At 42.7% G+C, this 15,738-nt stretch overlaps 2 protein-coding genes across 3 annotated transcripts in view; one reads left to right on the plus strand and one right to left on the minus strand.

Moving 5' to 3' along the window:
* The first annotated feature begins 73 nt into the window (after positions 1 to 73).
* Positions 74 to 1,851, plus strand: NDUFB2 (NADH:ubiquinone oxidoreductase subunit B2). The gene is made up of 4 exons (XM_065839974.2): positions 74 to 171; positions 254 to 398; positions 479 to 586; positions 1,772 to 1,851. The coding sequence occupies exons 1-3, from the start codon at positions 98 to 100 to the stop codon at positions 551 to 553; spliced, it is 294 nt and encodes a 97-aa protein (XP_065696046.1). The 5' UTR covers positions 74 to 97; the 3' UTR covers positions 554 to 586; positions 1,772 to 1,851.
* A 677-nt stretch (positions 1,852 to 2,528) lies between these two features.
* Positions 2,529 to 15,738, minus strand: part of BRAF (B-Raf proto-oncogene, serine/threonine kinase) — an 86,034-nt gene continuing 72,824 nt past the window's right edge. For both annotated transcript variants that reach the window (XM_071798378.1, XM_065839960.2), the window contains one exon: positions 2,529 to 10,492. In XM_071798378.1, coding sequence (XP_071654479.1) covers positions 10,470 to 10,492 — 23 coding nt within the window. In that variant the 3' untranslated portion in view covers positions 2,529 to 10,469. The remainder of the gene's footprint in view (positions 10,493 to 15,738) is intronic.

Here is a 15,738-nt window from a genome sequence, read left to right on the forward strand (position 1 = left end):
CGCCGGGCGGTTGGGCGGGCCAATCGCCGCGGCTGTTGTTGGAAGGTGGCAGGGGTGACATTGGGGGCGGGCGGGAGGTTGTGGCGAGGCAGCCATCATGTTGGCGTCGCTGGGCCGCTCGGCGGGGCGGCTGCTGCGGGCCGGGAGCGGCGCCGCCGCCGGGCTGCGGCAGTGAGTGCGGGGAGCGGGGCTGGGGGAGCGGGGCGGGCGGGAGCCGGGAGTGAGGCGGCGGCGCCGGGTGCGTGTGTTGCAGCGCTGGCGGCGGGGTGCACATCCAGCCGCGGTACCGGCAGTTCCCGGAGCTGACGCGGGCGCAGGTGATCCGGAGCGAACTCCTCAGCGGCTTCATGTGGTTCTGGATCCTCTGGCACTTCTGGCACAGCTCGGACATGGTGCTGGTGAGGCCGGCGCGGCGGGCGGAGGGGTGGGGGCCGGGACTGGTGCCCTGTCCGGGCTCTGAGTGGTGTCTCTCTCCCAGGGCCACTTTCCCTACCCGGACCCTGCGGCCTGGACAGACGAGGAGCTCGGGATCCCTCCGGACGACGCGGAGTAGGCGCCTCCAGCCGCGGGTGCCGGCAGCACAGTGGTACGGATCCCACCACCTGCCCGGAACAGCCGTGCCGGCGTTTGCAGCTCGGCCGGGCTTTGCTTTGCACAGCCATAGGATAGAGTCACAGAATAGTCTGGGTTGGAAGGGACCGTCACAGGTCATCTAGTCCAGCCCCCCTGCCATGAGCAGGCACATCTTCAACTAGATCAGGTTGCTTAGAGCCCTGTCCGGCCCAGCCTTGAATGTCTCCAGGGATGGGGCATCTACCACCTCTCTGGGCAACCTGGGCCAGTCTTTCACCACCCTCAGTGTAAAAAATGTCTTCCTCATGTCAAGCCTGAATCTCCCCTCCTTTAGTTTAAAACCATTATCCCTTGTCCTATCACAACAGGCCCTGCTAAAGAGTCTGTCCCCATCTTTCTTATAAACTCCCTTTAAGCACTGAAAGGCCGCAGTAAGGTCTTCTCGGAGCCTTCTCTTCTCCAGACTGAACAAGCCCAGCTCTCTCAGCCTGTCCTCACAGCAGAGCTGTTCCAGCCGTCTGATCATTTCTGTGGCCTCTTCTGGCCCCTCTCCAGCAGGCCCTTAAACCTATACACCAAGTAACCAAGGCACACACAGCCTGGATTGTGATTTAATTCTACTTCAAAGATCCTGGCTGTGATACAGTGCAACAGCATCATGCCTGGCTCTGCTGACTGGCCCCTTTCTCGTGGTACTTGTAGAAGTACCTTACTTTCAGCTATTGTTTATGCACATCCAAAGGTAAATGTGCTACATCTCTGTTTATTGCCTTCATGCACTCTTTTCTTGAGTTGCTAAATAATACTTGAGTACAGCAAGTCTGGTTTTGGTAGCATAAGCCTGCAGTATAACAACTTTTTGATGAATTGTAGTGTAGCTTTACCACCACCAGTTAAAAATTACTTTCCTCATGCTGTTCTGTAGAGCCAGCATTACTTAATCTTGACGATATGCTCTCTTATTATACTAGAGAGAGGAACCGGTGCAATTCGTCCCTTAAAGGTTTGGGGCTTTTTTGCTTGTTTCTGATTCTTTATCTTTTCTTAAGCTGCTGTGTTGCATTATGGCTCTGTGAAGCTAACAGCTTCAACTACTGCTTAAGGCAGCACAAAGGACTGTTCAGGTTGTCCCCTGCTCTCAGTGGTGGGAAAAGGATGGGTGGAAAAAGTTCTCAGGATTCTCTTCTGTTGCTTTCAGGTCCCTGGAACTAAAGAGGTCCCTGGAACTAAAGCGTTGGCTCCTTGGCTCTTATTTCAATAAAAGTTGACTGTAAACAACGTCTTAAGCTGAATTGTACTTTGGTTTTGAGTGCCACAGGATTTCTGGAGAATGAACATCACAACTTTAGAGGTGGGATACTTTGAGTCCACATGAGCTTCTGTAACGTTTGTTCCATTTATCATGTGCTGCCCTCAAGAAATAAGGTGACTTATTCGTGTTCAGAGAGTGATTTGAAACTTCCATGAATGCACTGTAGGTAAGAATCTTACCATTAAAACTCTGCCAAATAACCACTAAAAGGCTGGCGGGGAAATAAAACGTGTCTATGTGAGAACTGCAGAGAAGCTTAACTTGAAAGTGAGGTGTTACTGAAATCTTGTCACCAAGTAACAGTGGCCACAGCAGCAAGGGAAGTTACCCTGAAGGGAGCCCAGACCAGCTGCTGCTGAGCTTTCCACAGGGTAAGGGGAATCTCCCTTCGGTATTATCAAAGTCCAGAATAAACCTTGTGAAGTAAAACTCTCTGCAAAGGTAAAAATGCCTTCTAAGCACAGTGGCCCAGCATAAGGATGATGAAGAGAGTTATTCTCTAGGCATCCCTTTTTGTTTCTTTCTCTCTTCCAGATTTACATTCTAAAGCAACATTATCAAAGTAAATTTTTGACTCCCTTAAGTTGCACTTCTAGAACTTCATGGAGACTTATGAATTACACCATCAACAATCCCCTTCGGATTTTTCCATGCAGTCAATCTTTATTATAGCAGTATTCTCATATTCACATCAAGTACATAGAACTTTTTGCCTTTTATATAATACAGAGTTCTTTAAATAACTTTACACAGAAATAGTTTTCTTCAATCTGAATTCAGCTATCAAATTTTAATATGTTTTAAGTCTCCATGCTCTCTAACCAAACTGGACAATATTTCCCATTGTACAAATTTACATGAGAAAAACTCCAAAGTACAAATGAAGGGACAACAGAAGTAAAGGGGGAAGGAACAAACAAGAAAAATAAGTTGTATTGGCAATTACAGGGGAAATCTGAGAGGGAAAGAAGGGGACTTGCCATGACCTACGTAACAGGAAACCGAAAATAAACATTTTGTTACAAATTAAAAAATAAATACAAGTTTTGAAACAATTACTCCGTTGTAGATTTTTAAAAAGCAGCTATGGAAATCTACTAACACAATTGTTTTTTTTTTTTAAGTAACCAAACTGGACCTTCTACTCTGCAGTCATAAGCCCCTCGCAAACCTCTGGTGGTCAAAAACCAAAAAAGTACAGCTGAAAGGAATGTTGTGTTAACACAGAGTTTAAACTGCTGGGACATTTCATTGCACTAAGGAACAAACGAACAAAAAACAAGAAATCTGTATATAATTTCCCTTTCCTCTCCTTATTAGATACTTTGCCTCTCATAAACAAGCCTCTGTATTATGAGGTAATGCCATTGTCTTGTCTATATATAAAAATAATCAAGTTTAAAGGCTATAGATCTGTATGTCTATAAACTTTAAACAAGCCAGTCCTCTCTTACTCCCCCCATAGGGTCCGACAACCGAGTGCCACACCTTCCATCACCTTTTACAGAAACACAGACATTGTGCCTCTCGTGGAAACCCCCAAGAGACTGGTGCACGTTTCCTCATCTGGCAAAAGCAGCGCGCGCTCAAGTAAGAAACGGTGCAAGTGATGCACAACAGGTCGCACACACAGACAGACCTGCTCCTTCAGAACAAGGCAGAGTCACAGAAGGCAACAGTGGCCAGCCTGCACGTGTCTTCTGACAAAGGGACACAATTAGGCAGCTGATGACTGATGACTTTTGCAATTGCTTAAAAAAAGGGTCAACCGCCCAGCTCTGGGAGCCCGTGCAGGGAGGGGAGGAGCACGGTGCTGGCAGCCAGGACGGCCGTGGTACAGGTGGGCTGGCTCCTGCACCCCCAGAGCGGGGGACCTGGCTCTGGTGGAACAGGGCAGCCCACAATCCCAAAGGGATCCCACAGGTGGCAAGGAGTAGGGGCCAGGACTTTCCCTGATCCCAACAAATGAGATCAGAAGAAAAGCAACGTTAATTTGGGTTGCCAACACATGCAAGTTGGCCACTGTCAAGTTTCTGTCAGTTGAGGAGAAGTGTGGAGAGGCGGGAGGAAGGGGAGCAGGTAGGACACAAGGCTCGTGAAGGAATGATGTGCATTTTTTTTTGTCATTGATTTTTTCCCTAAAGGTTCACAGCTTTGAATAAAAAAAAGCACATTTATTGCACTTACATTTTATTTTAGAGAGTTAATTTAAATTATGCCCTCAAAACCCCCCACCATCCCAAAATAACCCAACACCCAAGTTTGGTCCATTTTGCCCCCTAGACCCAACATCTGTGCCCAGATGGCAGGGCTTCGTTTCTTCTCTTAATGTTCCACTGAACTCCCAAACACATGGACAGATTTTCTCTTCAGCTAGGGTGAATACACAAATACAACGCAGAATGATTTATCAAAACAAAACCCAACCGTTTTCCAAACCCAAACAACAACAAAAAAGAAAACATAGTCATTTTTTGTGTTTTACTCGCTCAAAAGCAAATGTCACACAAGGCTTATTCTAAAGTACAGCTGCTGCAAATGCGATAAACCAGACAAAATGACCAGACAGGCCACTGCTGGCTCTTAAGTAGGCTGGATGAGCTGAACACGCTGCTGCTGTGATGCTATGAAGCAAATACCTAGGTAGTTTAGAAGTTTCTAAACCCTCCCCCAACAGCTCCCTTCTCTTAGAGAAATAGTTTCTTCATGGTTTTGCTTAAAAAACAGACAAAACACCATCTTCTCATATATACTTCTAGTGCAGAATTTGGGACAGCTAGAAGGGTCCCAGGTTGTTCCTGGAATATTAGTAAAATGTTTTTACACTTTGCATTCTAAAAGGAACAAAGCCAAGTAAAAATTGGTCTGATGTTTTGCATGAACTGTGCATTTAGACATAACTTTATAATTTACAATTATGCCCAAAGTCTTGCCCCAAAGAAAAAAAAGATCTGAAAATGGACTAATACCAAACCCCATTATTTTGTCCTTTATGGACAAGTAGGTTAAATATGACACTGGTGTGTAGGTACTGCCAGAAGTCTACATAACCAGTTTGAAATTTGAACAAATCAAATTCAAACCTACTGGTTGTCCCTCAGCTGACAAGACACCTGCCACCTCCCACAGGTAACGTGCAATAACAGTATGTGATTGCTGGAGAGTCGCCTGCATTATTGAGGAACTGCAAAAGGCCCAAGGAAGAACTAATGAAACCTGCTGATATTCCATAAAACAAAATGAATTGCACTTTCTGTGCCAAGGAATTAATTGTATGTTCTGATATCTGTGGGCTGTGATTACATGAGTACTAGCCATCAATTTCTCCTCACCTAACTCCCATTTTTCATCTACTGTCTCATTCTAAGATGCTATGACAGTGTAACTCTGGGCCTCTTTGGAGCATTCTACTACCTTTCTTTAAAAAGATCTTTGTGTCTTTGGAGGGGGAGGAGGGCTTTTTTATGTTTAAATTAAATGAACCTCATTTATCTTTTGATAGAGCAGATTTCAAGCAGCAAGTTTATTGTAACTGAATTAGGTATCCTTCAATTCCTAGCTTTGAAATGACTGTAAGTATTTTGGGGAACACTCTGCCCTCCTTCACAGAAGTTTACCAGCTCCAAACCTACCTATCTATGGTGATAGTTATATACAAAAACTACTGCATCAGAAGTAAACCAAAGCCACTGCTCTAGTTACAAAGCACCTGGTTTACATTCTGTTGTACTTTTTAAGGTTGCGAAGGCACATGATCATTTGGCAAACTGCAAAGACTGTTTTGGAGGATCCCTACGTAAACCATTTAACAGAGGGTCTGGGTAGCTCCCTTCTCTCCAGAAAATACATACGCTAGTTTTCGCTTTAGTTCGCTCTTGGTGTACTCTGCATTCTGCAGTTTTTAAACAGTTTCCTCCTTCCACAGTTTCGTAGCTATTTACTGCTGTCATGGTGCTGACTCAGTAGCTTCTGTGTTAGCATCCTTGAACTTAAATGCAAAGAACTTTGATGATTTTATTTACTAGGTAAGAAGTCACGCAACAATGAAAAAATAGATTTAAAATGCATGCCCAAACAAATGTGAAGTGCAAATGCATATTAACAAGGCTGCAGAAGACAGCTTCTTTCATAAAATTCTATGTCAAATGTGTAACAGAAAACCAGAAGACTCAGCACCTCCAGAGCCATGCCGTAACACTCATGCAACTGCTTTTTAACTGAACTTGGCTGTACCTAGAAGCTTTGCCTGTCGCATTGTGCTACTGGTGATACTTTTTTCAACAGACAGAAAACACGTTGTCTACAGTACTATGAATAGTTTGTGCTACACATGCTGCACTCACAGTCCAGAAGGGAATGAAATCTATAGGCTGCAGAAGTGTGAAATGTCTACATGCTGCTTCCCTAAATTTAGCCCCTCCAGCTATCAAAACTTCAACTTTTTTCTGAGGTTTCTGAGGATATGGCTTCCCCAAATGTTCTGTGAAATGCTGGATGCATTTACACCACCAGGCAAACACAGAAGCAAACCTATATATGCGTGATCTTCAGTGTATTCCGCCTCCCCTCATTTGGGCATTTGTGGAAAGATATGGTACTTATCAACAGCATTTCATTGATTTTATGTCCTGAAGGCCGAATTCTGCCTCTAATGAGCACATACTAATCCAAGTGATGTCTAGAGGCCACAATACGATGGCAGTGTTTGGTTTCAAACATTCTGCACCATCACCAGCTGCTGGGGCATTCAGGTACAAGGAAAGACGATTTTATGTGAGCAGAAAAAGCAGAGGGGGATTCATTCAATGACCTGCATGAGTTCAGCAAAAAACAAATTATGGGGCTAACTGTATCTGGGGCCATGTAAGACTTAATTCATGCAGAAATTACTTTCAAAATAACCAGGCCTCTATGCTCATACCACTTGGTTTAAGCTGCACCACGATGTTCTGGTTCCAGCAAATATGCTGCAGGAAACGATCACATACTAACAGGGAAGATGTAACAGGTAATGGGCCTCTTCTAACTGTGTGGAAAAGGAAAGGTAGAGGGGAAGGTGTCTGTGTCGTTCATGAAGACATGAACAGCTGGGACTGGATACTGGTAGATTTCCAAATAACTATTAGAGACTAGATAACGTAAAACTAAAAGCAGTATGACTATCTAGATGTTTGTCCCAATGCGCACACAAAATATGTACTAACATTCCCATACTGCAGGACATGTGCTTGTGGCTGGGGCATCACAGAGAAACTTAAGAAATGTGGTGTAATGGACATGAACGCCTTGGTTATTTCAGTTTACGTCCTTCACCCCACTCCTATACAGAGCACTCAGTTCTTGTCTGCTCTGATCTCCCCATTCACTAAACAACTACAGGGCACCTTTAGGACTGGTTCTGATGGCATGCAAGACATCCAGAAAAACTCTTGAAGGAAAAGATGAAAAAAATAATAATTCCAATTATTTACAAGCCAAATTTCTTTCAGAGTTTTGCATGAGTATTATGTGGCACCTCCTATAGACAAACACACATTACTACAGCTGTCTGGAGGGAAACATGAAGACCAGTAGAAATGCATCCTAAAAGGACTTCTCTAAACAGCAGCCAAACAACTTGCACATTCCTCAGAAAACAGACAAACAAACAAACAAAACCCCGACAAACGAACCCCAATAAAAAAACCCCAAAGACCACATGTTACTTATAAAGTGCTTTGCATTGACAAGGATAGCAATTTTCCTTGTGCTTTTCCTATGGGCTCAAGAAGCATATTGTAGACTAAGGGGTAATGAATCTTCACAAAAATAAGTTCATTTTAAGCAAAGATAGAATGAAATTCCTAACAGTTATGTTTTAGCAGACAATCTTCTACCAGCATGACCTTGTGGAAAGGAAACTAGGGCTTTTAACAAGCTCTGTGAAATGAATGACTGCACACCACCTGCACATACTTGCTCCGATAACAATTTCTTTCAAGGGGATATTAATTTCCAGCATGCCTGGCAGGTACAAATTAGGCCACAGCCCACAGAGGGGCTGGAGGGAGAACGAGTGGTGACTGTGGTGTCACCCTCTGGGAGTCTGTCTCTGTAACTGCTCTCACCCGCCTGCTGACCCCAGCATCCCCAGGTTCCTTCCACCTCCTCGGTCTTGGCCTCCAATGATCACGGGGAGCACTGTGATTCCACCGGCACGCATGCCACCACTTACTCATTCGCTTCTCCGCACTGGAAAGTGACTATTGCTACTATTTAAATTCCTGCCAATCTCAATAAGAAAAAATAAAACAAAAACAAACAACCAAACCTTACAGCATCTGAAGACCCACAGCAGACAAGAAAAATTTGTGCTTTTTTTTTTGTTTGTTTTTAAAATGCATCCTGTACACAAAATCAATTCTATTCATGTACCAACATGAATCACTTCATTCTTGTAGTGACTATTAAGTCATTCACTATTGCTGTCTTGCTAATGTTTGTGGAATTAATATGAATACACAGTATTTCAGTTATAATTCCCACTTCATATTAGTCCGGTTCCTATAACCCCAGTAAATATTTACTGACAAAACCAAGCAGGCTACCAGCAATGCTGCAGAACTCCAGGGTTTTAAAAGCACGTTCCACTACCCATGTGGGTTTCTCCCTTCACCTGGGAGCAACCTTCTGCAGACACAAACAGTCCAGCTCTCCAAGGGAGGGAAGGACAGTGTCCTTAGCCAATACACCCCTGTTTAGCATGGACATCACATTCACACACATTTAACTCCTTCATTTATTTGTCACGATTTTGTCTAACATCCCTTCACCTCCCTCACCCCAGCAGGAGCCTCCCTGCTTAGAGGGGGGTTGATTCTTGCCTCACCTGGAGTGGCACAGGGCAGATACAAACCTAATTCGGAAAGCTTCTCTCTGATCTCGAATTTCTTTCTAATGTGGTCTGACTTGCCTCTGTACAAATAATTTACATGTAATAGCACATACCGGAGAACTCTGCAAACAGATCACATCACAAGATATTCTACTAGAGGTAAATGATGTGCAGAACTTTCTGAGTTGTTTTTATTTTTTCCCTGACTGGGTAACTCGTCAAAAAGCTACCGACCATTTGAAAACCAGGATTGGAGGACAGGAGAACAACGCACTCTGATGGAGATACCGTCACCTTCACCCTAGTTTGCCAAGGGTACAAAAGGGAAAGACAAACAGAAGGAAAGAGATGACAGGGAAGAAAGCAACAAGAGGAGAAGTAGTCAGCGTGGATCCAGCAAGTACCGTTTTGTTTTGATCGAACACCTTGCCATTAGGACAAGGTGCTCCACATTTACACACACACTTATCAGAGGACGTTTAGTTAACAGGATAAAAATCCTTTAAAAAAAGCTCTTGAAAGTACCAAAACACAATTTTCGGAATGTCTAATTCTAGGGGGTTGTGTATTTGTATTCAATTCAACCTGAGAACTTTTTTCCCCGTTTGAAAACATTACATATTGGTAAGGTACCTGGCATTAACCTGCACCCTCATTTAAAATAAAACTTTTAAAGTAGGTACATACACCATTCACAGTCTGTATCAAGATTTCTACAGACTTCAGATGCCGTGGTAGCATCTTTGATAAATACATTGTATCATATGATACAAAACAAAAAAATAAAAGAGGACAATCGCGCTACATTTTTTTTTTAAACTTCAGTTTGTTGCTGGACCAACAAAAGAAGGATCTACTGAATCCTTCTGAAAGATGTTGTATATGCACACACCAAGAAAATACTGGAAAAGGAAAAAGGTTAAGGTTGGTGGTTGTCGTTTGTTTTTTGAAGAAGCGATAAAGTAAATCTGAAAAAAGGTGCAGCAGCATCCCCTTTTCCTTCAGATCAATCTCTTTGCCTTTAGAGTGACATCTTCTCCAGCTCCCATCACCTCACGATTTTAATTTTACTGTAATAAAACCCAACACTATAGACAGATTTAGGTGTCTGACATTGTAATACAGTGAAAAGGGGATACTGCATTGTCCATAAATCAGTGAGTACACCAGGAAATAAGTAAACAAAAAAAAAAAGATCAGAACGGAGGAGGGATTCTTTTGAATTAGCACTCATCAGACATTCAGCCTCTGATGGTACGTTGTTAGAGGGAGAAAGCCGACCGGCAGACCATCCAAAGCAAAGTCTCCTAAAGTTGCAGCAGCAGTTCCATCCCCTCATGCCCGAGCACCAGAGTCAAACCACGAGCGCCCTCTCCTCTCTCCGGGGAATGATGCCAATGGCACGGGCAGCGGCCGCGGGTCTCCGAGTGCACCTGGCGGCTTGTGTTGAAGGAGAAACACTGGCAGCAGAGGACTGTGGTTCCCAAAAAAATGTACTATTTCTTTTTGTTTGTTTGTTTTTGTTTGTTTGTTTGTTTTCTTTCCCATTGTGTCGTTGGACTGGCAGTTCCATTCTGCTCCACTTTTAAGCTTACGGATATCTTTTCTAAATTGCTTTAGGTTTTGCGGAGCAGAATAGAGTTTTGATGTTAAGAAACTGTAGGAACACAAGACTTAAATAACAGAGTGGGTGCTGCCATGGTGCTGTGGCTACTTGAACGCTGCAAATTCTCCTGTAGAGGGAGGACAAGAGCTTGGTTTAAGTAGGTGATTACAGTTACCAGGCGGTCAGAGATTTTCTGCAGACTAGTTGAACATTAGGTTGAATATAAAAGATGTTAAAAAATGCAAACTGTTAAAATTAAAGCACAAAAGAATACATAGTGAAAGAACATTGGATATAGACCCAGCATATTTTACCAGAAAGGAATTTCTTGAAAGCAAGCTGTACCCATTCATCCCAGGACAGAAGTCTAAAAGTTTAACCAAAGTCTAATTCATCGTGCATTTGAAAATAAAACGCATCAGTTCCATTTCATTGTAAACTCCCTATTGCACATATATCCTCCTGAAAAGCAACTATTGCAATAAATGCGTCAGACTGCAAACTCATTTCTATTCTGCTGTAAAACTGGTTTAATAACAAAAAACTACTTGACACACCCGTTAACCTTTAAAGACTATATACAGTAAAGTGCCTGAGGATTAAACCACTATTAAAGAATACTAGAATCTGATTTAGAGACCAACATAGCAACCTACTGTGAGAAAAATAAGAATGGTGAGATTGCCTGTTCACTCCCAGACCAAAAATTAGGCCTCACTAATTGGAAGCACCATGAATAAAGCAACCCCTGTGCTCTCTTCAGCATTACTGAATAAATAATAATTCTATGCAGCGCTTTCCCATGCAGTGATCTCCTGAAATTCTGTTGGCATGCTGCGAGATAGGCTGGTAGTCCCATTCTGGAGATGTTGACACTACAGCATAGGGTAAAATCACTGTCCAAAGACTCAAGAAGTTTGCCAGAGAATTGAACAGAAGCCGAAACTAAGATACTCATCCTCTTATCTAATACTTTAGACAAACAAAAATTTCCTGCCGCTCACAAAGAAACTGTGTTCTATATGATTTTTAGGGAGGGGTGTCCAACTATGCTTAACCAAAAGGACTCAGGAGAAAAAGAAATGTGCATATAACTTCTCCTTGTTGGGCTCTACGTGAACTTTGGGTTTCTTGAGAGCACCCATCAAAGCTCTCCTAAAAATGAAGGACTGGTAAGCAGACAGATGAGACCGTTTGTTCTTTTTGACAGCAACATGTGAATACCATTACATATTGTTGCTTATCTCGGTGTCCTTCCATCCTCCTGAGAGCAAGGGTTTTGTTCATTTTGTTTTTTCTTAAGATTCTTATTCTGAATATTGGAAAGAAACCAGAAATATCCCTGCAAACAGAATTTTAAACTGACAGCACTACTTCCCTGCAATGTCTTGCTTTATAAAGAAGGGAGCTAAGAAAATGATGAGCAGTCTACATGGGGAGGGGGAAGAAAGGGTATCTACGGGGCCTGGTAGCAACAGCTGATCCAAGGGAATGTGAAGAGCGCTGGGAGGGAGGAGAAAAGGCTCCATGCACCATGGGAAATGAGAAGGGAGCGCAGCCGAGGTCTAACGCAAGGGCAGCTGGCACAGGGGGCTGTGGCAGACCACAAGCTCTACGTGTCCTGGTAGACTGTGGTGGCAGTTTTAAGTTATAAAGACAAATGAATAAAAGCTTCGCAAGGGGTCTAGTTGCCCGTTTCCCCAGTTCTACCAACATAAAACCCTCGCTCTAAAATATTCTGATTATTTGATAGCTTTCCTTGCTTCTCTCTGGCACGTTTCACCAATCTCTCAGCTCTCTTCACAATATCTTCTAGAAACATCTCAATTTTTGTAGTTTCCAACCCCCAACTTTTTTCTTTTAAAAGAAGGACAAAAATGTCATCAAGTATTGCCTGTGAGGCTCATTTTTAAGAATGACATTCATGCTTAGCTACACTTTCAAAACATGCTCTACTTAATTTATTTTGCAGTCTGCTTTCCTAAACTGCTGATTAAAGATCAATTTATAAACAAGAGATTGCTCCCTCATTACTCATCTTGTCCTTCTGCCCATTTCTGGTAATAATTCAGCCTTTAATAGTCGTATGGGGATTTCAGAAGATAAAAGATGAATGATTAATTGGGAAAGGGGAATGGAAAAAACAGGATCAGGAGTCAAGATGCATTTCAGATAGAATGGTAGCTATAAAAAGGTGATTTTCAGATTTTTCTTCCATCTAAATAAAACCTTAGCAAAGAGCTTTTTCCGACAAGCTAAATCTCCCTTTTCAAAATTCAGGTGCTAATCTGATCTCAAATCAACAGGAGACCAAAACCGGTAACATGTTCATCTAATAATGGGGTTATGTTGATTGAACATGGATAAAATGTGGTTGCCAGTAACAGCTTTCCCCAGACGAGGAGTGTAGATGGCTATACCTATCCGCATACAGGAATCCTCCATCCTGACAGGTCTTGACAGGACTTTCTGAGAAGCAGATAAAATGCTTTATGTCACCCTTTCTATTCTGAAGATGTAAAATGCCTGTAGCTGATTCTTTTATCTTCTGAAAGAAACCCCATCTGTAGGAGAGGGACAGAGAACACATGCAACCTCTTCCTGAGACTTAGTGCACAGAGGTAAATGAAATAATTCACCGTTTTTTAGCAGGACGTGATGGTCTTGCCTGAAAGCAATGAATGGGCGAAATGAAGACAGCTTTAGAAACGTGATCCAACATCCGTTGTCCTGCAGGATCTTACAGGATCATCCTGATTCTGCCCTGCTAAGGTGACCTCACAAATACCAGCTCAGGTTGGTGGGCAAGGAGAGTTTTCTAACCAGTTTTTGGAGAGTTGCTCTGTTGGTGGTGGGGGGAACATGCTCAACTGCACGGAACGGACTCGTGGAATTGGAGAGGATCTGCCAGTGCAAGGGTAAGGAGCTGGGCTATGGCTGCTCCCAAGGAGATCAGCTTATCATGAAGCTATGAAACCACATACTTAGTGATTTGAGATGTGAAAAAAACAAACAGACATTTTTATTCTTTGTGAATCAGATATCTGATGTGCTTTTTACCAAGCAGAACTTCAGACAGCTGCTCTGACTGGTAACAAAGAAATGCCTTTCAAAAGGATGGGCAGCATTTGAAAATCTATACTTCTTACGGAGCCCTTAAAAGTTAGTTGCTACAGTCCTTCCACACTTGTCACATGCAAAGCAAGTGGAAACTATTTCAAATGCATACTTTCAAAAAATCTGTTCTAAACAGATGAACAAGTTCTTTCATGTGGCATCCAAAGAATATATTATAAGGACATGTCTGAGAGAACCTGCTGCCCCTGATTCCCCGAAGGATTTAAGATACAGTTACTTATCGCTGCTCTCACAAATGTATAAATTATCTGGATTAATGAGATTACCAAGGTGTATAGACAACATCCTAACTGTACTCCTTATGCTAGCATAGATACCATGTTTCTCAGAAGAATTGTAAGGAGGAGAATGGTTCCCTTGAGGCCTGTGCCAGCCTCGTCTACGGAAGTAGACAGTAACTGACTTATCAAAGGAAACACCAAATTCCAACACCTTGGCTGGATTAGATTCACAGGCACAGAAAAAGGTATTGATGAAGAGGCAGTTTTCTGTTGGATCTTGCACTTCTAGTATGGATACCATCCGCTGGCTAAATAAAAATCTGCAACATAGACTGATGTGGATAACTAGTATCTTCAGAAGAATAGAGAGCAGTATTTATGAAGATCTGGTCCTTCTAGATGGTACCAAGGCAAACTGGGAAGTAAAGAAAAAAGGAATCTCACATAGTATCAACTACCCCTTCAGAAAAGCCCAAGGTTCTACAGACCTGTTTTCAGGACTGCTAGGTATCCGTTTCTAAACAATACAGCTGCGTTGTGCCTTTGAGAGCACTGACCCAGATCCACAGGTGTATTTCGGCATCTTCAACCTACATATGTTCCCAAATCTCGCTGAAGCAGCAATTACAAACTACAGAAGTTAAACCCCTAAATGCCTTTATGTCAGATAAAGTTAATGGTCCGCAAAAAACCAGCCTCCTTTCAGGCTGCATAAAATGTTTAGTGAGAAGCTAAGATCACGTTGTGGCCATGGGTCCCAAACCTTGCTGAAGGTGTAAAAACAGACGACACGAGAAGAATTCGAATGCGCTGCCCACACCGCAGGAAATGCGGCCAAATGTGTCTAAGGATGGCAGCATTCCCCCCACTACAATTGTAGTTCCTGTCGCACAGAGGAACAATCTTAACAACTAGGAGGATAACGCTGCTCCAAGGAGTAACTCATTGGAACTGAGCGAGCTGTGACAGCCCACTGGGCTGAGCCTTTTCTGCCTGGGATGGTGCGTTTCTAGATTCTGCAGGAGACCCAGCAGCATCCTCTTGCTATTCCTGGGATGGGCATTGTAGCTTGTGTTAAATACCATACCTCCAAACCTTAAGAAACATTCTTCCTCACTGCCCAGAGTACAAAAAAAAAAATTAAAAAGAGGGGAAAAATAACGCTTTAAGTCCTGTTTTCATTTAAAGATGAGCCTGCCAAAACGAGGAGAAGCTACCAGAAAGATGGGAAACAGATAACAACTTTCGTCCTCCATAACTATTTCCATAGAGATAGATTTCAACAGATGAATTTTCTTGACTAACAAAATGAGAAAAGTTAGTTCCCAAACTGCTCCAATAGCAGAAGCCAAAAAGTCCATTAGAATCCAGCCAGAAAACACAGAAATTGCCTACATCTCTTTAAGCTCTCTAACTCTGCCTCCTGTTTTAAAATGCTCAGTTGCCAGACAGCAGAAAACCTTTTCTGAATTCCTGATCTATTTCAAAAAATTATTGCCAGTAACATGCAAAACTTCGCTATAAGTATGTAACTCAGAAGCCATTCAGAACACTCCTGACCCTTGAAGTCCTAATAAGAGCAGCAACAGCTTGCTTCCGATGCAGAAGGATCTGTGAAAATTAACAGCTTAGCCGTTTAAAACAAACAAAACCACACAACTAATTTCAAAATACGCAAGAACATAGTCAAAAACATTATTGTTTTCATATCTGACATCGAAGACTGATATAGCCTGAACCACTACTCTGGCTCACCATTTCCAACGGAATGTTCCAGAGGAAAGAAGAATCTTTCAAGTGAGCTGACAGATCTTGGCAAGGTGTCCAGCTTTCTCAGTTAGATATCTAGTCTAACAGATTCACTTCTAGTCAAACTAGCAGCTTTTATATAGAAGTAAAAAAAGAAAAACCCACCAATTCCTCACTGAGTAGAAGCACGCTCAGTGGTATTCTTAACAATATTAAAGTAAATAAAGCATTTCATCTTAACGCGGTGTAATACTGATTTCCATGA

The sequence above is a fragment of the Patagioenas fasciata genome, chromosome 1, assembly GCF_037038585.1.
Source record: "Patagioenas fasciata isolate bPatFas1 chromosome 1, bPatFas1.hap1, whole genome shotgun sequence".
NCBI classification, from domain to species: domain Eukaryota; kingdom Metazoa; phylum Chordata; class Aves; order Columbiformes; family Columbidae; genus Patagioenas; species Patagioenas fasciata.